The 25,514-nt window shown below is 35.4% G+C and overlaps 1 protein-coding gene across 1 annotated transcript in view; it reads right to left on the bottom strand.

The window, feature by feature from the left end:
- The window catches only part of LOC123529642 (uncharacterized), a 582,930-nt gene that overhangs the window by 545,815 nt on the left and 11,601 nt on the right, over positions 1 to 25,514 (bottom strand). The window contains exon 2 of the mRNA XM_053523049.1: positions 16,354 to 16,403. Coding sequence (XP_053379024.1) covers positions 16,354 to 16,396 — 43 coding nt within the window. The 5' untranslated portion in view covers positions 16,397 to 16,403. The remainder of the gene's footprint in view (positions 1 to 16,353; positions 16,404 to 25,514) is intronic.

Here is a 25,514-nt window from a genome sequence, read left to right as displayed (position 1 = left end):
AGAGGGTTGTCCCCCACCAGGCACAGGTGCCGCCATTCCAGAAAACTTTTTTTTTGGGGAGGAACCCGGGTCGAGGGTGAGGCGGGTTTGGGTCCGGGTGGCATAATTTGAAGGTTGTTCATGTGAGAACGGCGTAAACCCAACACAGTTAAGGTTTATCAGATGCAAAAATGCAATTATTTCTTTACTTCATGTCCGCACCCTTTTAAAACGTAGTCGTTATTCATGTCGATATGACCTTCTTATTTCGCCCCAACTTAAAAGTCAGAATTACCCGTGAAAAAAATATTGTTTGGTTCGGGTTTCCGCCCGTTTTTCATCAACATTTTATTGTTACAAGCACAAAGCTCTTTGTCTACAGTAACTTACAACTGTCCCATTAAAAACTTTAATCACGATAGAGTGAACCGTACCGGACACCAAACCTATGATCGCTCGATTGAGGGACCCACCAAAGTGTGTCATTCGGCCCCGATATGAGGGGTGGGTAATTTTGACTGGATGATTTAGCAAGAGACTAATTCCTAACAACTGTCCCATTGAAAACTTTAATCACGGATAGATGACCGTACCGGACACCAAACCTACGATCGCTCGATTGACGGACCCTCTAAAAAGGGTAATTCGGTCCGATATGAGGGTGGGGTAATTTTTGACTGGATGATTTAGACAAGAGACTAATTCCTTACCATTTTTTTTCCCTTTGGGGTCATTGTTTTTATAGTTTCAAAACTGGAAATGCATATATTTGTTAACCATGGTTTAAAATGTTCATTTAAAAAGGTGAAAGTTAACATGTGGTAATGGCGTATATGCCGATGTTGAAATGATTTATAGCCCGACCCAATCGTTTTTTTGCTGATGTTTTTTCTTGTTTGTTATTTTTTTTTTGTTTTTTGTTTATAAGGTATGTTGTATTTTTTTATGTATGAAACAAAGAGCAATCAAATATATTTAAAAGAAAAAAACTGAAGTTAGCAGTTAATTCTGAAACGCGGAAGTTAATTGTTATCACTCTCTCTCGTTTATTCATATTCATATTTAAAAATATATATATTTATTTTTTTGATAGTGCTGTTTTAAAACAGACTCTGAACGATCATGTTTCGGGGACCCGGGTTCTAAATTTTTACGTAAAAGTCTAGAGACGGCCCCGATCTTTCATATTTTTATACTTCAGTTCATTCATATCACCCGGGTTTGTTGTTTCAAGTAAAGTTGAAAATGGCATCGATTTAGTGGCTATATCCAGCCATAATATTCACGTTTTCAAATTTGAAAAAAAAATATACATGTGATAACAAATGGAAGTTTTTTATCTGAGCGATAAATATAATACAGTCAAATGCTGACAAAACTTAGCCATATATTTACTCTAAACATATATATTGTTTTTCTTCTTTCATTGCGTCATTCTGGGTTTATAACAGAAAAGATATTTAATTTAAAGTGGGCAGTAGTTATATCTACCCCTTTTATGAACTACAAGTAAATACTAAAATTGTTTAAAATGATAAAAAAAACAACAAAAAAAAAAAAACAAGAGGTCAAGATGACCCGGGGATCGCTCCCCTGAGTAAATATGGCTACATGTTTCAAATGTCAAACTGATGATTTTAGAAATTTTTTGGAAGATTTTCTGATGTACAATCAAGTAACCCCTGCGGGGGGCCAATTCACCCCGGGGTCATGATTTGAACAAAGTTTGTAGAAGTCTACTAGGCAATGTTACATACATGTACAAATATCAAGATCTGGGCCTTCCGGTTTATTTTTAGAAAAATTTATGAAGATTCCCTATGTACAATCAAGTAACCCGGGGGCTGGGTCAATTAAACTGGGGGGTCAAGATTTGAAAAAATTTTTGTAGAGATCCACTAGGCAATGCTACATGTCAAATATCTAACTCTAGGCCTTCTGGTTTATTTTTAGAAAATTTTGAAGATTTTTCTATTTACAATCAAGTAACCCTATGGGGCGGGGTCAATTTGATCCTGGGTCATGAATTGAACAAATTTTGTAGAAGTCTACTAGGCAATGCTACATGTCAAATATCTAAGCTCTAGGCCTTCTGGTTTATTTTTAGAAAATTTTTGAAGATTTTCCTATGTGAAATCAAGTGACCCCTGGGGCGGGGTCAATTTTGACCCCGGGGGTCATGATTTGAACAAGTCTTGTGAAGATCTACTAGGCAATGCTACATGTCAAATATCTAAGCTCTAGGCCTTCTGGTTTATTTTTAGAAATTTTTTGAAGATTTTCCTATGTAAAATTAAGTGACCCCTGGGGCGGGTCAATTTTGACCCCGGGGGTCATGATTTGAACAAATCTTGTAAAGGTCCACTAGGAAATGCTACATGTCAAATATCTAAGCTCTAGGCCTTCTGGTTTATTTTTGGGAAAATGTTTCAATATTTTCCTATGTAAAATCAAGTGACCCTGTGGCGGGGCCCAATTTTGACCCCGGGGGTCATGATTTGAACAAATCTTGTAAAGGTCCACAGCAATGCTACATGTCAATATCTAAGCTCTAGCCTTCTGGTTTATTTTAGAAATTTTTTGAAGATTTTTCTATGTAAAATCAAGTGACCCCGGGGGCGTGGCAATTTTGACCCCAGGGGTCATGATTGAACAATTTTGTAGAGGCCACTAGGCAATGCTACATGTCAAATATCTAAGCTCTAGGCCTTCTGGTTTATTTTTTTTTAAATTGAAGATTTTCCTATGTCTTCTGGTTTTGAGAAGAAGATTTTTAAGATTTTTCTATGTAAAATAAATTGACCCTGGGTGGGGTCAATTTTGACCCAGGGTCATGATTGAATAAACTTGGTAGAAGTCCATGGGCCCAATGCTTAAACACCAATATCTAAGCTCTAGGGCATCGGGTTTTTGAGAAGAAGATTTTAAAGTTTTTCCTTTCGGTTGCAATGGAACCAGTTTTCTGCATGGAATTCAATTTTTTGAACAATTTTGAAAGGGGCCACCCAAGGATCTTTCCCGTGAAGTTTGGTGTAATTCTGCCCAGTAGTGTCAAGAAGAAGACTTTTTTAGAAATTGTTGACGCACGACGCACGACTGACGACGGACATCAAGCGGTCACAATAGCTCACCTTGTCACTTTGTGACAGGTGAGCTAAAAACTGGATGCGTAATGAAATCTTTAGCAAACATTCTTGCATACCAGACGGGGATTTCCGGTATTTTTACCGGTGCTGGAAAAATCCCTCTTACACCCCGGGGGGTAAGATGACTCTCGTGCTTTAAATGAGTATTACGAACTACATATGTAGAAACTTATGTAGTTAATTTAATTTATTTTGAAAAACGGAATAAAAATCCAATACCTTGACAGTTCCTCTTTGTTCCTGGTAGTATATTTTTCGATTCAAAACACGTTATTTTATCAAAAATTTATAACGTTACGCTGGAACTGATTTAAAACAACACCGGAACTAAACTTTTTTTTGTTTTTTGAAACGTCATGACGTCTTTCCTGTTTACGGGGCGTTGATTTCCCCCGCTTTTTTTAATACGCTACTGTAAGAAATAGTTCTGAAAAGAAAGCCGTTCGACTGATTTTATTTTTTTTATTATACTTTATATCGGTATGCAAGAAAAAAATTCGTCACTGGTTACAGGTGCAGATGGAAATATCCGCTCTCGGGTAACTGTTTAGGCGGGTAACTCGGTAGGAACCTCGTTACCGCCTGAAAAGTTAACCTCGAGGCCGGAAAAATTTCCCCTCTGCACCTATAACCAGTGAAAGAATCTTATAAGCTGTTTGCTGTCAACGCAAAGACGTGGCGTCGTCAAGCGTAATGTTTGACGTTCCATTAGATGGCGCTCTATTACGCCTTCTTGACCTTGATATGAACCATAAAACCCCATAAATCCTTTATTCAGAAGATGTTAAAGTCATATAGAAAACAGATGAACTGCAAATTTAGTGAAAATCTAACTATACAAAAATGACGAGGCAGTAACATCTACAGGAAACAGATAAACTGATTTTTAGTGACAAAATTTCTGCTGGCAGTATTACATGTAGGACACTGATATACCAAATACCTGATGCCAGTAAAAAACTGGTTTTAACAGCATTTTTAAGTGCTGTAATTGCTTGCTGTTGTAAGCAGTTAACTGCTAGTAGTACATGCAATTAACTGATGTAATGTTGCCGGTTAACTGCTATAAGTACTGGCAGTAGTTTCCATTAAACTGCTGTAAAATGCTGGCAGTAGCCGCAGTAAATTGCTCCTACTGCTGGCAGTAGCAGCAGTTAACTGCTGTAACTGCTAGCAGTAGCAGCAGTTAACTGCCCCCTACTGCTGTAAATGCCAACTTCACGCCGATTAATAATTATAGGTTATTAGTTTTTTTATCGAGAAAAATGCACGAGTTCTGCAGTGAAATATGCGCGACTTTTGAGCGCCAGTATCATTCCACGAAAAAACGAGTGCATATTTCTCGATTAAAATCTAATATTCTTTTATACATCGCATTACCTTAGTATACCTTTGAAATATTAATAAATGATATTAATTTGTTCTTAAGCACGTGTAAGCTGAAATATCGCCGGGAAAGAACTTTTAAACGCAACGACAAACTAAAACTGACGTCACAAATGACGAGACACACCTGAATTTTAAAGTCAATATGGAAAATATTGCGTTTAGGTAGACTAGAAACTTAACGGAGATATAAAAAATTATGTAATAAAGCCATTTCGCATACCAGAGGTTTACTAGTTCCCCAGTTGAACCTCTGGTATATTTCGCCGATAGTTTTAGTTTTGTTACATTACAGGTAAAAGGTATTTATTTATTCATATTTAGCAAAACTTTACTTAGATACTGTTTGATCATAAATTTGGCGGATTGGCTGAAACCACTCCCGGTAGTAATTGCTCATACTCCCAAGTACTAGTAAAAAGAAAGAAAGAAAACTGAGGTTCGATTTGGGACTGTGACGAACCTCTGATTTATTTCAATGAAAAATAGCAGACTGGTTAAGTTGAACTGTTCAGAGAGGTAATGAAGTGTGAAACATATCACGCAAAAATCTTGCTTGATCGCCCCACACTAGAAACCGGCTAGTTGAACCTTTGGCATATTTCGCCGATATTCTTAGTTTTGTTACACTACAGGTAAAAGGTTTCAGCCATTCGCGGCGTTTCGCGATAAAATCATCGTTTAACCCGTCAAAATCGCCATGTAAAGCTTTACCGCGTCCTTCTTGATATCGGTGCCGAATAATAAGGAATACTAGTAGTATAATTTCCTGATACATCCGATTACAGGAATAAGTCTATATTAATCAAAGTCATGCAATATCGTCTTTATCATTTTAGCCAGTACTTTACTTAGATACTGCTTGAGCATAAGATCGGCGTGATTGGTTGAACCACTCCTGGTAGTAACTGCGCATGTCAGCAAATAAATGAAAGAAAGAAATCTGAGGTTTGATTTGAAACTGTGACATATTTCCAAACTCTCCAGTGCACCACGGAAAATATAAATATAATTTTAACGAGTTTGGTAAAACCTGTATTTCGTAGCTGACAATTGCACCTTCAAAATCATTAAAAGGGGCCTTTGTCTTACATTTAGACGTGTTGTTACCAAAGAAAAATCAAAGGGGAAAAAAGAAACAAAAGAATATAAATATTCAATATAATACATATTGATTACATTATATATATTATATATATATTAGGTTACATCAAAATATACTTTATTTTTTTAAATATTGTATGATCGCAACTGACAGATTGACAGACGGATTGAGTGACGCAGACAGATAGACAGACAGACAGACAGACAAAGGGCAAACAGAAGTCATCTGAGATGAAACACTGGAGAGAACACTACATGTAGAGGTAACTTAAAATTTTATGATGAAAGGGCAAAAAAATTGGCTCAGACTCTTCATTTACGGAAGTTATATTCCCTGGACATTCCGTTACCATGGTAACGAGTCGTTTTAAATTTTTTAAGTTGGATTATTCAAGTGGAATTGAAAATAGGGACTATGACATAAAACGGTTCAAACCATCTACATGTCTTAATTTCGAAAAAAAAAACAAAAAAAACCAAGTTTTCCATTACAAATGGCTGATTTGAGTAAGGAAGAGTTATCTCCCTGCACTATTTCAAATTTTATACGGCAGTTTTCTAATTTTATAAAGAATTGTACACTATGGTAATAATTATTTATCGTGAAAATTTTTTAATTTAGGTAAATAAAACTCCACTGTTTTTTAATTTTCTTTTCGTATATCCCCTAATCAATCAAATATTACAAAACACACAGACACAAATAAATTACTATTTATGAATTTAATGAGTATTGAGAAATTTGGCAACTGAAGAGGAAAATACATACATTGCCAAGTTGTTGATACATATTTAAACAAATTTGGAATGGGGGCCCAAAAAACCCCTTTTCATACATGGGCCTTTGGGTTAAATTAAGACGAAAACAATAGAGTTATCGAGGTAGTTAATTTGAATAAGATAGCACATAACCTAAATCAGGGGAAAAATAACAGTGACAAAGCATTTTTTTTCATCCCATAACAGGTTAAGAAAACTTGATTTCTTAGAAAAAGACTTTGCGCCATATTGCAAAGTAAAATTTCAGGTTTGATAGAGGAACAAAAAATTTAAATATCGGGAATCGTTCATTCAACCTCCGCAATGATACGCAGTCCCTGATTTTTGCATGAAATTGTTATTTCTTGCTGAGAAAATCGCAATTAATATTAACAAGAATTAAACAAACAGCATTTCCGGGCATATATATTTGGTTACCAAATATTTTCGTATAAAATGTTTTTGTTTCTATCTTATTTTTAGAAAACGAGGCTTCACTAGTAGTTTACTTTACACAGTTAATCTTTCAGAATGTGTGAGGGTCATGAGTTCGGATCCCCACGGGAAAATCTTTTTCCAATTTGTGATGATTTTTTTTTTGAAACTGAACATGATTTTTTTTATTGCAAACAATACTTAAATAGAAATTTCAATCAAGGGAAAATGTATATATAGTATAATTTACAAAGGTAGGAGAATGAAAAACAGCTGCGGTTTCCGCAATACAAAGTATATATAGTATTTCTATCAAATGCAGACGTATATAAACACTTTCATATATTAACTAAATGCTCGTGTAAAATCATTCTGATCAAGGAAGAGTAAAATATAATCATCATAGGTATTTTAATTTCATTTGGGGATTGTTGTGTTTTATCCTAAGTATTTTCATGATTATGATATATTTGTACTTCCAGAAAAAAAAACAAGTATTTCAATGCTGTTAATACCAGTAAAGCATATGTATGCCACTGTCAAAACTAAAATAAATGTACTTGCACCTATAATAAATACAGCGTTAGTGTGTCTTTGAATAGGGAAATGCTTATTTTGTGTTTGGGCAGTTACATAATGAAGTATGAAATAATCTTATATGTAACAATGAATAATGTCGTTATGTATTTGAAAGCTTTCTATTCAATAAAAATCCTTTTTTGTCACTACCCCGGTAATAAAATTTCTCTGTTTCAAGTTCCATTAAAAAGATTAGTACATGTGTGATAAGTTTTGAAGATATCGGAATTCATTCAATGCATAACATATTGTATTTTCTGACACCTTGGGAACTCGTCTGTAGATTATGTTTTTGTTTTATTTCATCAGCACTGTCAGTTTTAATCACAAATCTTTTTCGCTCTTCGTTCCCCAAAAATACCACATTAAGTGCTACCGCAATTTACATACGGTGTGATATACATTGAATGTACAAAACTGAAACCATCAAACAAAAAATTTTTTAAAACGTTGTTTTCTACGGACCTGAGTTTAAGAAAATATCATGTGCAGATAATTGTATGCCATATTTATTTCTTATAATTGAAAGATAGGATGTCAGTGGCAGGAAAATTCTCCTTTTGGTTAATGAGCTATGTATTGTAAAAATTATCCTTTGGGATGCCTGTAACGCACTGAGACTTTGAGATTTCATACTTTACACTATACGAGACCGTCAATGATAACACTTGATATATCAATGGTCTCGACAAACAGAAACTTTTGTTTTTGTGTTACAACTTAAAAGCGATAGTTTACAAAGATAAGACGCTTATTAAAATAGCAAATCCTGACGGTTCTGTAGAACTATAAGTACTAAATAATGTGCTTCAGGTTGCAGGGTTTTGGTGACAATTTTTCTACAGGGTATATCTGTCCGTAACATGAACATCTAATTTTATTAAGTGTTTTTTGTTTGTTCTTTTTTCATGAGAATATAAGATAAATATGTTTTGCCATGGTTTTCCATGTGTTTAGTTGGTATCTCACGATCTCCATATTTTGACAAATGTTGATAAACCCGTGCAGCCGCAGCATTATCATTTTATTAGAACCGTCGTAAAAATACAATTATTTCGGACATGTACAACACACTTCGTAGCCTATCTTTGTTGAAACATTTTTTTAACATGAATTTCTACATGCGACCGCTGAACAAAAACCGCGCGAAATTCCGTGTTAAATAATTGCACGGAGTTAGCTATGATCTAGGCTTGTTTTAAACTGTATTAACAACGTACGGGTAGGATCTTTGTACCCTTTTCTTTGATGTGTAGAAGATAAAACCAATCAGATAATGTACTAATGTTATAATTATTGTGGTCTCTAAATTTGACAAATACTTTATAAATAAAACTGTGTTAAAATATCTCGGCTTTTCGGTATTTATTACCCTTGACATACATAATTGGGATTACTAAATAGACAGCTGATTATATAAACATCGTAGGAGGTATTGAACATAAAAAATGCAGCCGTTTTTCAAATGCGCACAGTAATTTGAGAGGTATAAGTATCTGCTTTACTTTTGGGAGACCAAAAACTCTGTATTTATTGCTAACGGTTGAAGTGAAGTTAGAGTTTTGCAACTTATTTCTTTCCCTTAACCAAAGGAAGCTCGAGAGACATGCAAAAATTTGTCCTTTAACCAATATAAGCACCTATGTCGGCTGAAGATGAATAAACCGAGACCCTAAATTAAACGTTTTTAAAAAGCAACATATTCAATGTAAAATCAATTTTGTACCCAAAATAACCGCTATTTGGCAGAGACAAAAATAAGTTAGTGCGAATATTTACAAAATACATGAAATAAAACATAGCTGAAAATCTAATTATTGCATTTCAAATAAACTAAGGTACTGCTTTGTGAATGAAAAAGTATTGTTCAATCAGTAGCGTTATATGGCCAAATAAAAAGAAATGACTTATCCGACACCTTTTTTTCGTCCCGAAATTTAGTGTCAAGTTTATTTTTTATCGAAAAATCTTAAGTACTGCTGTACCTATACAGGAAATGATTAAGATTATTCGATAGCTTTATTGATATGATAAATACCCCTCAATTGTTTTATGTATAGATTTAAGGTTTGAAATGTTGAAAAATTTAAAAAGAATTTGGCTTTTTAATGAAATCGCACAAAAATCCCCAAACAGGGCATAGGACCCGTGGAATCCCCCTGAAATACCAATGACTGTTCGGTGCCCATACCACACCCTATAAATAATACTTAGCAATTTTATTAAAATAAGTATTTATGCCCGATGTAAGTTGCAAGTCGTAAATTTCAGTTTAGCGGTATAGGCCGTTATATACCGATTGAATTTACCATAAGTATATTTAAAATGAAGAAATAAATGATATAAACAGTTTGGGAGAATTAACGAAATGTAAATAAAGAAAATATATGATATCAAGAATTTAGAAGAAAATTTAAAAAAATGTAAAAAAAGTGGAAAAATTATATTAATTCGAAAAAAAATTTTTCAATACGTTTATATGGGTTTAAAATGCAACGCTTTTATAGTATTTTTCTTGAGCGGGTAACCAACGTTCTTTTAACAACTAGAGACTTTGAATATAGCTATAGGGGGTGTCATCTGTTAACATATTCCATTAACTGTTGTGAACAGCTTGAAGAAATTCTTTATAGATCTAATTACTGACAGTATTTCCGGAAAAGCAATGATATTAAGCACCGCTTGAAGTTGAAAGTTGTAAAATGAAATAATTATATTGAAAGATCATAAATACACGTATTTTTTGAGTGATGCTCCCCATTCCTCAATTTAATATTTTTATTATCAAATCATTTTTTAACATAGCAATTACAGCGAAATGGTGAAACGAAAAGCCGGACAGGTATTCGGAACATAGATATATATAATTATCGTCTTGTGAAGGTGAAAACATTTATAATTAGTAAGTAATTAATGATCACATTAATTTTTTCACCCATGGGGCTAAGTGACGAAAACATGGTTAAATCATGATAAAGAATTTAAACCTTGGTGTGTATGTACTACGAGTGCATACAGGTTAACCGGGGAACTGTAGAAAATTGCGTAGGATACACACTCTGGTAAAATTCTAATTGTGTGTGAGATATGTGATGACTAGAACCTGCAAACCGGGGAATGAATTTTTTTCGCTCAGAATAGGCTCAAAATTTTTAGAGATGATAATTTCAAGGTCAGGATTAAAGTTGTATTGTTAGATTGAACTGGGGAATTCCCCGGTTCGTGGCGTATCCCCGGTTTTTTTGGTGTGGTATTCATACGAAATTACCCAGTTGGCTGCGTTTACACACACACACACACACACACACACACACACACACAGACACACACACACACACACAGACTGGAGTAAATCAATATGTCTCCCACACCGCTGTGTGGTGGGAGACATAATAACCATCGGTCTGCTTAACAACTATTGATCTTATTTACAAAAACAATTTATTTTGATTTTTCTGAACATGTCTCCTCTAGAATATTGTTTTCTGTTATAAAAATGCTTAGACTTCAAATTTATACTAGTTATTGTACTCTACTGAAATACAAGGTAGGAGTATGGAAATTTTGAAAAATGTTCAAAATAGCATCATATCTGAGGACAAATAAAACTGAAACAGTGCTGGTGAACTAGCCTTTTTATTTCATTTTTCAATACATCATAACATGATCTAGTAAAATAGAACAATTCATCAAAATCTATTGTTGAGACAAAAATGACGAAACAGCCGCGAGCGTCATTAAATTCTAGGTTTATTGACTTATATTTCCCATATAACAAAAGGTGACATTTGATAGAAGCAAAATATCTATATTTTCACTATATATTCACTACACCAGCTATAGCGCTATTGGTTACGACGACGGGAAAATGTCTTTATTGCCGCGGCGGTCCGGTGTTCGATTCCCGACGCGGTCATCTTTTTTTCTTGATTTGGAACTTTTAAAATATTTTGGAAACAAAAATTCATATTCTAATGTTCATAATAAGACCAAACTTCAATTTGAAAGAAAGATTATTTTTTAGCCAAATCTGGAGGCATGCTGCTTTAAATGTGGGGTCAAACTATATACTTGTCATACGATGATGATTGTTGTATTTGTCGTTTTGCATTTTATATATTTTAGTTAAAATGTCTGACAATTCTTCAAAACAGTATTTTATGTTATACATGTTTTTAATAACACTAATTAAGTAATCGATGCTTCCAATATGTAAGCTAATTCTAGATACAGGGTATACCCTTCCATCAGTTTCCAAAACAAATCTTTAAAACCCAAATCAGTATACATTATTTAAACCTGTAAATAACTGCCTACATGCAAATGTTGTAAAGCGTATTTAGTTTTTCAAATTTGTGAATTTCATCAAAAATGTCCTATGGCACACAGATACCAAATCACAAACTGAGATATTTTTGCACCACTATACTCAAGAATACATTTAATATGTATACTGATGCCAACACATACATATAATTTATAATCTGATTTGTGATTCATCAAACCATACAAAACGGTTCTTAACATAATGATATATAAAATGTGCTACGAACTGAAGTTCCGAGTTCTAATATGTTTTTATACTTGACAGTAACATCTATAGCCTTCCAGTTTCAACATAAAGCAGCTAGAAATACATAACTAAGCCCCTTGATTAACATCAATGGTTTAACCAAACCTCCTTAAAACTCTATGAACATAGCTTATTATTACTATTTACCTAAATTACTATATTATGCTTTGTAAGCTAATGAAATGTCAATAAAACCACTTCTGTGTAAAATTCCTTGCACAATTACCTCCACACTACAATCACTACCCTTGTCCTATCATGCTGAACCTCATCCTTGCAGCAAACCTACTTCTCACTTTTTCCCACTTTCCTCTTCTTAGACCGACCGAGATGATTTGTGCTTTCCCTGTGGATATCCTATAGTGACTGGTTTGAAATTTATGCATTACGAACAAGGTATAACATGAATAAAAAGCAATTGGACAGCCCAGTCATTATCAGGAGATTTGGGATTCAGCTTCAATGTCGTTACTTATTATTCATTTACATATTTCAGTGATATCAGCTGTCTCGATCCTTCATTTGACATCTACTTTTCATTCTGATTTGAAAAACTGTGTGTGTCATTAACTTAAACGTACTCACCCAATATCCAAAATACATCGAATAAACATTCTCTTTACGTATGCTATCATGTACGTATCACTCTACATCATCAATTCCCACATATCTGTTCTTATTTATTTACTGTGCCTGTCTAGCGATGGCCCAGTCGGCAGCAGATCAGTCTCTACCAACGTCGATATAGTAGACATATCTTCTCAATTTTCTTTTATGCATTACACTGTTCAGAACATAGAATACAAACTCGACGTTCTCTATACTGAATTCAAGGATTTCGACATTGTCATTCTCTGAAACATGACTCAATACATCAACTCCTACCAATGAGCTTCTAATGGTTTCCACGACCCAGAAAAGAAGGACCGTCCTGGGGATAGCCACGGTGGAGGGCTCCTATAGTATAAGTAAAAAAATATATTCCGATACAAGCGACGATCTGACCTTGAAATTCTAGGCGTGGAATGCATTTGTGTTGAATTTATCACTAACACTAAGCGTTTTCTCTTCGGCACATTCTGTTGTCCTCCAAACACCACAGCTGTAGAACACTCTCTCGTCGAAGACTCTATACATCTTTCTGTAGATACAGGTATACCAAATATTATCCTCACTGGTGATTTGAACATCAACATGCTGAACCATGATGTATCTAGGAAGATCAGCAGTTTGTGTCAGCGACTTTCTCTCACACAATGTATATCAGACCCAACGCACTTTACTAAAAATTCTTCTTCACTTATCGATATCATTCTTGCATTAGACCAAAAACATTTTACGTGTCGGGGATCGGTGAACCTTGCTTGGACCAACAAGAGCCTTTCCATTTTCCCATATTTGGTCTTCTTAGATTCAACAATCCAAAAGCACATAACTACAATCGACACATACGGCTGTTTGACAAAGACAACTACAAACTCATGCGAGAACAAGCAGCAAACACAAATTTGCAAGAACTACGACACACAAACATAAACACATATACAAAAAACGCAACAGACACCATAACTAGCATTTCCAAAGCATGCATTCCAAACAAAGGTGTCACAATCAGACCCAATGACCCGCCCTGGTTCCCTCCAGACTTGAAAAAAACTCATTAGAAAAAGGCGTAGATATTACAGAAAAGCACAACACATAAACACAGAAAATGGCTGGTTGAAATTCAGAACACTCTTTGCAATAAAATAACAAACATTATCAGACAATCTAAAGAAAAACACATGCACAAACATGTAACTAATCTCAAAACAACAAACACAGTTCACAGTTGTCTTAAATCTTTCAACACAACACAGTTCACAGTTGTCTTAAATCTTTCATCAAACCGTCAAATTCTTCTTCTATTTCTCCCCTTCAAGACGGCGATGCTATTGCTGAGGACGAAAACTCGAAAACAGACATACTCAGTGACTACTTTAGAGACCAAACCCTTCTTAGGGAGCCGGAAAACTTGGCACCTGCTCTATATGCTGACACGCACCCTCCTTCCACAATGCCTCTTTTTCAAATATCCCCTGACGAAGTAATCCTTGTCTTGAAATTACTACATCTTGGCAAAGCCACTGGACCTGATTGTATCAACAACAGAATCCTTAAAGAGCTCTGTAATGAACTATATTCACCTCTTGCAGATCTATTTAACCAATCGCTAATTGTTTTCAAACATACCTTCAATTATATTACATCTCAAAACCTCTTAACTCCTCATCAATCAGGCTTCATCCCAGATGACTCGACCACAAATAAACTTACTAATCTGTGTAACTTCTTAACAGAGGACATTGATTCTGGTAAGGAAGTGAGAGCAGTCTTTTGCGACATCAGTAAAGCATTTGTGCGAGTGTGGCACAAGGGTTTGCTGATAAAACTTAGACGATTGGGCATAATGGTTCGCTACTCTCCTGGTTTTCCTCTACTCCCTCTGGTCGAAGACAATCTGTTGTAATGGTAGGTGCTCTTTTCAAATGGAATGCCATTAATGCCGGAGTACCACAGGGATCAATCTTAGGTCCCCATCTATTCTTGACGTAAATAATGACATTGTAATGGATATACAGGCCAACATCAGTCTCTTAGCCGACGGCACTGGTCTTTTTCTGGTAGTCGAGGATCCTCTCTCCGCTGCACATACTCCACACTCTGATTTATTAACTATCTCAAACTGGGCTAACAATAAAATTTAACCCGAAGAAGACTGAATCATTGCGTTTTACCCGTAAAACTGGTACCGTGGACTACCCAAGCTTACAAATGAGCAACGAGACTATTCAAGAGGTTACAAGTCATAAGCATCTTAACGTGGTTCTTTCTGCCGATTTGAAATGGCACTGTCACATCGACTACACTGTAGGGAAAGCTTCCTAGCGCATAAATGTGATGTGAAAGCTAAAATTTGTCCTGGACCACCGTTCCCTCGAAATAATATATACCTCTTTCATTCGCCCTATTCTAGAGTACAGTGACGTATTCTGCTCAAGAGAAGGATAGTGTTGAAAAGATCCAATATGAGGCCGCTCGAATTGTGTCTGGTGCCGCAAAAATAGTTTCAACCGTAAAAACTCAAAACTCACGGGTGAAGTTGGATGGAAAACACTTAATTCTTGGCGCCATCAACACAAGTTACTCTTGTATTTCAAAATGACTCAAAACCTTGTTCCTCCATATCTGTCTGATTTGTGTCCTAAACCGGTTCAAAACCCAACATCCACCTCCACAACCAAGATGACTTTAGAGTACTAAGAGCTCGAACAACTCTTTACTACAATACCTTTCTGCTTTCTACGAAACGAGCTCTCAACGACGTCCCTGTTGATGTCCGTAACTCTCACACCTTGTCTAATTTTAAAAAGCACCTTTTCCAACCCTCGAATGTGCCCTCGTACTTCTACTCGGGTAAACGTAAGACTCATATAATGCACACCCGCCTCAAAACTAACTGCAGTTCACTATCAGACGATCTATATACAAAACACATCATTACTTCACCTCTCTGCGAATGTGCTCGTCACTTTTATCTCGAGTGTCCGCTATATCAGAACTTGCGTCCAGATACGGTAAATGGCATCAAGTATCTTTGTAAACTATCCTTTTTGGTAACAAAGAACCCTCAGGCACTGCAAGCGAACATATCTTTCTCACTGTTCACAAATACATTGAAAAATCAAATCGCTTCGACTGATCCTGTAAATACAACTATGTAAAGACTACCATCTCGGAACCATACACTCGGTCGGCCCCCATCCTCTCTTATTTCTCACTAGTCTAACTAACAATTTCATATATCTCTCACTTCCCCTCATTATTTTTTGTTGCTTGTTTTTGTTTATTTACATTTCAAACATTTATATTCGTCAGAATTTTTTTATTTAACTGAACGTCGCCATATACCATGTACCAATATTTAGCATACATTAGAATAGAGCATTTACAAGCATTTTGCTTCCAGTTCGATCCATTTCGTTTGATACATGTAAAAGTATTTTATATTATATATTATGCATATGGTAACAACGAATAAAATATATTTCAACCAATAACGAAAACTTGCAACATTCAGTCTATTTACTGGCTTCCTCAGTCGAGTGGTTTCCCATCACTTGTTCCTTATCACTCTTTGAAAATTACCCTTGGGTGGGGAAACAATCCAACTGGCTAACTGAATACTGATGGATCTATCAAGGTACTCACCCTGGCAAACAATATTTTCCGGAGAGGCGCCTGGACTCTTCTTCTACATGCCACATTACCAAAACTTGAGTTAGTGCACCTTAAAACTCTTCAAATATCACCATGAAATTACACTTCATTTAATACAAGTAGCCAACTTACCTATTCTTTCTGCCGGACTATAAAGCGTTCCTTGTCTTGACATACTGAATCTGTAATGAGAAATGGTTTAAATGTTAATGTATGGTGTGTGAACATATGCATCACAATGCACAATGAGATTGTACTGGAGAAGTAAAGTTCCTCACCGGCCTCTAAGTGTGACCTTCAGCCAAGATTACTTGGAAATGGTAGTCTATGAAGCGCTGTTTTGTTTATATCCTACCATTGCCAATCACCTAATAATCAAATTATGTTGGGCATGATAGCAGGACAACAGGATGGTAAGACAGTCGGAACGGCAATGGCAGGAGTACGAAGGAGGAATCCTTCACAACAAAGATGTAGTTTTAAATTGTGTATTTTACCCAACACAAATTCTCATCATTAATACTGGCTAAACATATGAATTAAGAATTCAGAGATTCAGAGAGGAAGATTTTCAAAGTTTTTATTCATACATACATATTTTAATAAGCCTAGTAACAGGGGCGGGACCATTTTTGACCTTAGGTCAGTATTTTGGACAATTACCTCTGTTAGCTGAAAATACATTTTAACCACGCCCTCTGGTGGCCATGTTTTCTCGGCGAATTAGTGACTACGCCACGTGATTTCAGTTTGCAAATCAGACTACTCGATAACGCATTATAGATGATTTATCAAAATGAACGATTTATGCAACACTCTGCCTGATTGGACGAGAGTGTCTATTTGTTTCACTCTGCTGATTGTGCTACGCTGGGTGAAATGTAGACAAAGCATTTATGCTAAATGACACTGTTCACAGTTTTAAAGCTAAGTTTCGCTCGGTATATTTAGCAAGAATATTGATATATCTAAAAAACAAGAGCACCGCCTTGCGGGTGCTGACGCTCATCTGATTTTTTTTTTGTATAATAGAAAAAATGTCCTACCCATGATTTTCTAAGTCCAAAAAGGGTCATAATTCTTGCAAAAAGCAGGACGGAGTTATGTTTCTTTATGTACATAGTCAGCTTATGATGGTGAACAACTGTTGCAAGTTTCAAAGCAATAGCTTGAATAGTTTAGGAGAAAAGTTGACCTAAACATAAAGCTTAACTAACGAATCTGATATTTTCTAAGTCCAAAAGGGGCCATAAGTCTTGCTAAAAGCAGGACAGAGTTATGTTTCTTGCTGTACATGGTCAGCTTATGATGGTGAACAAGTGTTGCAAGTTTTAAAGCAATAGCTTTGATAGTTTATGAGAAAAGCTGACTTAAACATATTACTCAACCAAGAAAACTGATTTTCTAAGTCCAAAAGGGGCAATAATTCTTGAAAAAAGCAGGATGGAGTAATGTTTCTTGAAGTACAGGGTCAGCTTACGATGGTAAACAAGTGTTGCAAGTTTCAAAGCAATAACTTTGATAATTTAAGAGAAAAAGTTGACCTAAACATAAAACTTAACCGAGAAATCTGATATTTCCTAAGTACAGAAGGGGCCATAAATCTTGCAAAAAGCAGGATGGAGTTATGTTTCTTGCTGTACAGGGTCCGCTTATGATGGTGAACAAGTATTGCAAGTTTTAAAGCAATAGCTTTGATAGTTTAGGAGAAATTCTGACCTAAACATAAAACTTAACCAAGAAAACTGATTTTCTAAGTCCAAAAGGGGCAGTAATTCTTGCAAAAAGCAGGATGGAGTTATGTTTCTTGATGTACAGGGTCAGCTTATGATGGTGAATAAGTGTTGCAAGTTTCAAAGCAATAGCTTTAATAGTTTAGGAGAAAGATTGACCTAAACATAAAACTTAACCAAGAAATCTGATATTTTCTAAGTATAAAAGGGGCCATAAATCTTGCAAAAAGCAGGATGGAGTTATGTTTCTTGCTGTACAGGGTCAGCTTATGATGGTGAACAAGTGTTCTAAGTTTCAAAGCAATAGCTTTGATAGTTTAGGAGAAAAGCTGACCTAAACATAAAACTTAACCAGGCAACGCCGACGCCGACACCGACGCCGACACCGACGCCGACCAAGTGATGACAATAACTCATCATTTTATTTCAGAAAGTCAGATGAGCTAATGATAAGTAAGTTTAATAAATATGATAAAAACCTGTTCAAATACCAACATATATCAATTTACAGAAAGAGCTGAATACGGTCTGCGTATCATATGAATAAGGGTGTGATTAGAGTCTTCTATGAAGTGCCTTCCAGGCCGCTTCTGTAATTATTTGTCGTAGAATAAACGAAACAAAATTGCACATTAGGAAACCTTTGTGAACATTTTAAAGAGAACCATTTAAATTGTTGTCACGTGTGGTGCTTGGTTTTGCTATTTGCAAAATGTTAGATAGATGATAGAATGACACCATTTGTAAACCTCATATACTTCTTGTCTTACTACAATTAGCCGACAATCTTTTTTCATGATTTTCACTCTGCTGATTGTACAACGCTAAGTGAAATGTTAGACAAGGAGTGTTTAATGACGCTGTTTACAGTTTTAAAGCTACGCTTCGCTCAGTATATTTAGCAAGAATATTGATATATCTAAAATGATAAGTAAGTTTAAAGGTCCATTACTAAAACCCGAACGAGTATTATATGAAAACCAGAGTTTGTAGCTGAGACTTCCTATTTACTGAAAATATGGCCCACTGCATCGGATCTGACCAAAAAGTCATGAATATGTTCAAGAATAACTAACAAATAAACAAAAAATGTTGCCTATGTCAAACCGAAAGTATGTTTTCCGACTGCTTACGAACCCGTCGAGCATCTTCGGATTTTTTCGGAAGAATCCTCCGAAACGAGGCTATAATTTATAAATAGATGCAAAATATATTATATGCCCAAACGATAACGTGATTTTTACAAACTTAGCACATCGAATTCAACAATTTTGTAACTCACAAAACCTTCATGAACAAGAGCTGTCTCCATAGGATGACACATGCCCCCCATGGCACTTTGAATGAATATATAGTTATGGCCGATGTTAGAGTTTAGGACCTTTGACCTACGGAACTGGGTCTTGCGCGCGACACGTCGTCTTACTGTGTCACATATTCATGCGTAGTTATTTTAAAATCCATGCATGAATGACAAAGATATGGACCGGACACGCCTATCAATGCACTATCATGAAAAATGACCTTTAACGTCTAAGTGTGACCTTGACCTTTGAGCTACGGACCTGGGTCTTGCGTGCGACACGTCGTCTTACTATGTCACACATTCATGCCAAGTTATTTGAAAATCCATCCATCGATGACAAAGATATGGACCGGACACGCCCATCAATGCACTATCCTTTAACGTCTAAGTGTGACCTTGACCTTTGAGCAACGGACCTTGGTCTTGCGCGCGACACGTCGTCTTACTGTGGTACACATTCAAGCCAAGTTATTTGAAAATCCATCTATCGATGACAAAGATATGGACCGGACACGAAAATTGCGGACAGACTGACAGACCGACAGACAGACAGACCGACAGACGGTTCAAAAACTATATGCCTCCCTTCGTGGGCATAAAAACATTCTTATAATACAGGTAATAAACAGCTATACTACAAGTTTGCGGGAGGACAATTCAGGCCCTTCCCGAATAAAAGTGTTTTTACAACTTCGTCTGCAAACTTTTTCAGTTAATCTCTTTTCAGTATAGTTTTAAGAATATAAATGAATAACTGTCTTACACAGCCGAAACAAAATGTGATTGAAATTTACCTAAATACACCGATTTATGTACATATGGCTACATTAATTTAATAAGATTTTAGACATTAAACGCATTGTCTTGGCCTAATATATGTCACTGTCAATTTTAAACATAAATTGTGTACATTTCATATTTTTCGTGCAAGTCGTGTATCATGGAAATACAGTTATTTTGTCGCGCGTCTTTAAACGGATATTCGTTTGAAACAATTTTAAAATCACGTGATCCCGAAGAATTTCCGACCGATTACGGAAAAATGATAAACATGAAAGTAGGACAAATGACCCCCATGTCAGTCTTAGAAAATACAGAAACAATCATTTGTTTCTCTGTTCTTGTGTTGATTTCAAGGGAATATTGCACGGCTATCATAATGTTTAGTACTATATTACAAAATGTGTAGTCTTTTGTTAAGATTTATGCTGTTCATTTGTCTTTATTTTGCACCTTTAATAAATGTAATAGAAACCTGTTCAAATACCAATACGTATCGATTTACAGGGAGAGCTGAATACGGTCTGCGTATCACATGAAAGAGGGTGTGATTAGCCGATCGACTAATGTCTTCTAGGTAGAGAAGTGACTTCAAGATCACTGTTGTAATTATTCGACATAGAAAAAAAGAAACGAAACAATATTGCACCGTTACGAGACTTTTTTTGAAAAATTAAAAGAGAACCATTTAAACTGTTTAATTGTTGTGTTTAGTTTTGCTATTTTCAAAATGTTAGATAGATGATAGAGTAACACAAATGATATGTAAACCTCATAAACTTATTGTCTTAATACATTGTACAATTCGCCGACCATCTTTTTAAAAGATATTTCTTGTTGACGAATCAGAATAATTTGAACATTATATATCGAAGGTCACACAATGACAATTTGTATGAAGTTATTTTAAAATCGGACTTGCAGTTTTATGCAAGAAGATTTTCTAAGTGTCTACTATATACATATAGGTAAAAGTGATCACGCCCCCAGGTGACCATGTTTTTGACGAATTAGAATAATCTGAACTTTCTTGGTATAGGGTCATACAAGGACCATTTGTGTAAAATTATTTTAAAATAGGGCCAGCAGTTTCACACAAGAAGATTTTTTAATTTTCCACTTTATACATAATGGTGGGAGACAATAACAAAACTCTTCATCTGTAATGTTTTTTTTAAAAATAAACGTTTGCACGAATGTTTTCAACGCAACTGCAATTGTTGGGAAAAAATAAAATCACACCACGAAAATACATGACATTTGATTTAGATCATATTGAATTTTTTTGCCAGCAAGTTTTTGGTATTTTATACAAGGTCCACGTCACATTGGCTCATCATAGGGGACATTTGTGTGCAGTACTAATTGAAATAATCTATCAAAGCACATAAAAGTTATGGAGTGGAAACAATTTTACTTTACCTTCAATAGTGACCTTGACCTCTGACCGACAGCCATGGGTCATGTGCCCAACACATAGTCTAATGGGGGAGCATTTCCATGCAGTTTAAAATCCTTCAATGCTGCATTGCTGTTTTTTTTAACTGCATGGAAATGCTCCCCATGATTAGACTATGTGTTGGGTTTCAATAAAAAGTTATGGAGCAGAAAGCTTTATACTTTACCTCCAATGGTGACTTTGACCTCTGATTGATAGGCATGGGTCTGGCTACCATAACTTAACTGAAACTTTTTTTATTTTCTGATGGTCGCATCCATTAGTTATGGAGTAACCCCATTTGGATACCTAACCAGTGCCAAACCGCAACTTTTGCGCACTGAATCTCATGTGAATCTGAAGACGCCACGCCGAGTTTTAAGCAAGTGGTTATTTTTGCATATCAAGATTAACATGGTTTATATTTATGAATTTAACTGAATTATAAATCCAAGAATTTACAACAAAGTTCATAAAAATATATGACCTGTTTTCAAAATGAAGATTATATCTCCATCACTTTCAGTATATCCGAGTTTGTGAGTAATTTTTAAAAAGTGAGATTAGGGAAACTTTGGATCATTTTCGTAAAGGCTGGAAGCTCCGTCAAGACCGGATAAGGCCGAACAATCTGCCTTCCCGGCCTCAAGCTCTAGTGGATAATTGCAATGATCATTCTGGCCATAGCTTTATCAGAGCAAGTGGTTCCTACGTTGTTTGAACAGTGAATTTTACGTAGAACAGATGAAGAAATATGGCCCATTGTGTAAATTTCCGGTCTTGTAAATATCATTTAAAGGAATTTCTACCCGTTATATAACGAACTGAATGAAAACGACGGGTGCAACTAGAGCGCAAATCTCTCCGTTTCTTAGCACATATATCCATTTATCCAATAATTCAGGTTCGTTTAAGAAAAATCGGCCGAAAATCTAACGCAACGCAGTTTCGAGTGGGTCGCTAAGGAGCGCAATCAACTGGATGCCGTTCTGTGTCTTACTTGCTGGGCCTTATCTCTCATATAAAATGTCGTCCATGATCTACGTCAACATCATATTTACCATTAATTCACACTAAATTTCACGTGAATGTACTTGTAGTTGTTTTTCTGTTGAACAAGCATTGCGTATGGCATTATCTGGAATATTTTCATGTGCTCACAAATTTGTTAATTCGAAACAGTAAAGAAAAACCAGTGTTATAAATGAACGAATGCCTTTTCACTTTCCTTGGTCTGATTCTTCTCCTTGATTTCAGATTATAAGACTATTTTACCGAACGTACATGTAGGTGCAGATGGAAATATCCGGCTCGGGGGAAACTGTATAGATGGTAACGATGCTCTGTAGAGTTAACGCAAAACAATTAGCTGAGTGCCGGATATTGCAATCCATACCTACAACCAGTGATTAATTCCTTTTTTGTAAGCCGTTCTCTTCAGATAACCTAAAGGAATGAAAAAATAAAACAAATGTGTTTCATTTAGGTACTAGTTTTTTGAGTAGCATATTTTCATTCATGAGTCATCTTACACGTCGAGTGCAAGACGAGATTTTCTAGCATCGACGAAAACCTTGGGGTATTTTGTACAGATTTTATTTTTAAGTCATTCAATTAAAACGTACCCAGTAAATTATCTATTAAAATCTAATAAATCCGGTAAAAATTGAGTTTTTACCTACTAGTAAATCATCAAAACAAAGATGATACTGGTGAATGATTTTTGTATACTGTTTCCAATTCGCAAATCCGTTTTTCACACCACATATTCCGGAGGCACACTGGTTTTCCCGTTTGTTTATTAGCGAGCGTTACGACAACTAAAATGAAACTTTATTTGCACCTAGATCTTGTGCTATTTGGTTTGCTTAATCTTGATTACTACATATCAATGTTTTATTTTCTCTGGATATGAATATGTTAGGGTTTCAAAGAAGAATCACGCACAATCATGGTTCTTCTGAGTTTGTTTGCCTGTTGTTTTTATAAATTAAACAAAGTGCATTTTCGCTATGCAATGGAAGCATGTAGGCTCGAAATTGTGCGTGTAATTAACTATTTATATTTCAGCCACAACTTAGCATAGCCTTACTCCAGAAGGCAGTTTACTTGCGGCATCAAGTAATAAATTATATCATACAATAAATAGAGGATATTACATGAGTGTCTTTTCATATTGAATTCATTAAACGAGTTGAATAAAATAATAAAATGCGAGACTCGTTTAATAAATTCAATGCGGAAAGTCACAACTGTATTATTCTTTTTATCACATGTTAGCCATTCCTGTCGAAACATCAAAAATTCTACTTTCGTTTATTATATAAACAAATCAATTTGACCAACGTCTCATATACTATAAACGACGCCGACGTCCAAGCTTTATTACACTAGTGTATTATCATTTTTATTTGATGGCTTTATTACACTCCCGCGACGTCAAACATGTGATAATTCAAAATACAGATATAACTTGCATGCTTATAAATCAGTTTAAACTATTATATGATTTTCGGCTTCCTCTTTCAATCTGATGTCACATCTGCACATGGCTGTTCCTTATTTCTGATGTTAGTTCACTGTCTTTGTCGAAAGTGATTATTTTTAACCCAGGACACGCCAAAGATTGTTCGATTATTCCTTTGAGCTGAGATATCAACAAAAAGTCAAACGTTTACCATATGGGCGTCAGGTATTTTGCATTTTAACTTATGTAACTTTAATATTTGATTTTTGTTGTTGCCTACCTGAGGGAGATATTAATTAAACAATGGCATTTCATTATGAGACAAATGCACCAATGTTGGATTGTATGTACAGTAAATGCTTTACTAAAGACATTAATAAAGTGGCACGTTCGAATAATAGAATAGAGCAAGTCTTTACCGGCAAAATAACGATCGGCATTTAATACCCCGCATTCAGTGTACGCACGCATTGAATGTACACTATTGAACCTATGTTAAACCTAACCCTAACCTTTAGACAGACTATTGTGCACTCATTACGTGCTTGTACGTTTATTTTCATTTTTAAATGACGAACATACAAGCTTATTTCGACGTTTTTGTTTCATGGACGACAAGTAAAATCTTGTTTTTTCCTCATTATTTTCAACGTTCTTGTTTCTCTGTGATTTATCTCTTTGAAAATAGATGAACGCTTCATCAGGCATATGGATGAAAACATGTACAGACAAATGATCAATACTTTTAACCATGGGTCAGATTTATTTTGTACGAAAAGCTTAAATGGACAATATATCAGTAATGAAATAGCAATGCCATGTGTTAAGGGAGTAAAAATAAACGAAATGTTACTATAGTGATTTAAAGAGTTAATTAATCCGCTTGTTATTGTTTTGGTACGCTGTTCAGTACCATACGCGGTGGAGCTACATCCGCTTACTGGTTTTGTTTTTACTAACTAATATTTAGATGATGATATTGTTCGATATTCATTTCTGTTTTAGGTTGTTGTTTTTTGACAGTGTCCGCAAAAATATGTCTAACATAGAGCGAACACAAAATTGTAAAAGTGCAATATATTAGAAATAGTGGGATCTGTATAATGATATAGAACGTTCTAAAGTTATTCTGTGTGAGGTTCTAATGACTTTTTATGACGGATAAAACTTTGCAAGTTAGATACAGAACGATATCCACTTGATTGCGCTGCGTAGCGACCAACTCGAAACTGCCGATTTTTCTGAAACAAACCCGAATCATTCTATGAAAATGCTCATGCTCTGTTTTAAAAGGTAGCTCTTTAGATAAAAAGTGTTTTAAAAAAGATTACTTGTTCCCGATAAGCACTATAATTTTTATATGATGCGATATTGTCAAAAACTGACGACTATTTGGTGTTCAAAAACCTGTCAACCATTACGCGACCAGATTGCTCCCACGCTTATCTATTCTACATTTAAATTTCTACGGTAATAGTAAGAAACAACAACAATATAGGATTCATACAACAGTTTTATAAGTTATTTCTATTTTTAGCTATGGCGGCCCCTTAAAGGGGCCAAGTTCCC

The sequence above is a fragment of the Mercenaria mercenaria genome, chromosome 14 (assembly GCF_021730395.1).
Source record: "Mercenaria mercenaria strain notata chromosome 14, MADL_Memer_1, whole genome shotgun sequence".
Taxonomy (NCBI): Eukaryota; Metazoa; Mollusca; class Bivalvia; order Venerida; family Veneridae; genus Mercenaria; species Mercenaria mercenaria.
Note: the sequence above shows the minus strand (reverse complement) of the source record. Positions and strands in the feature narration are given on the sequence as shown.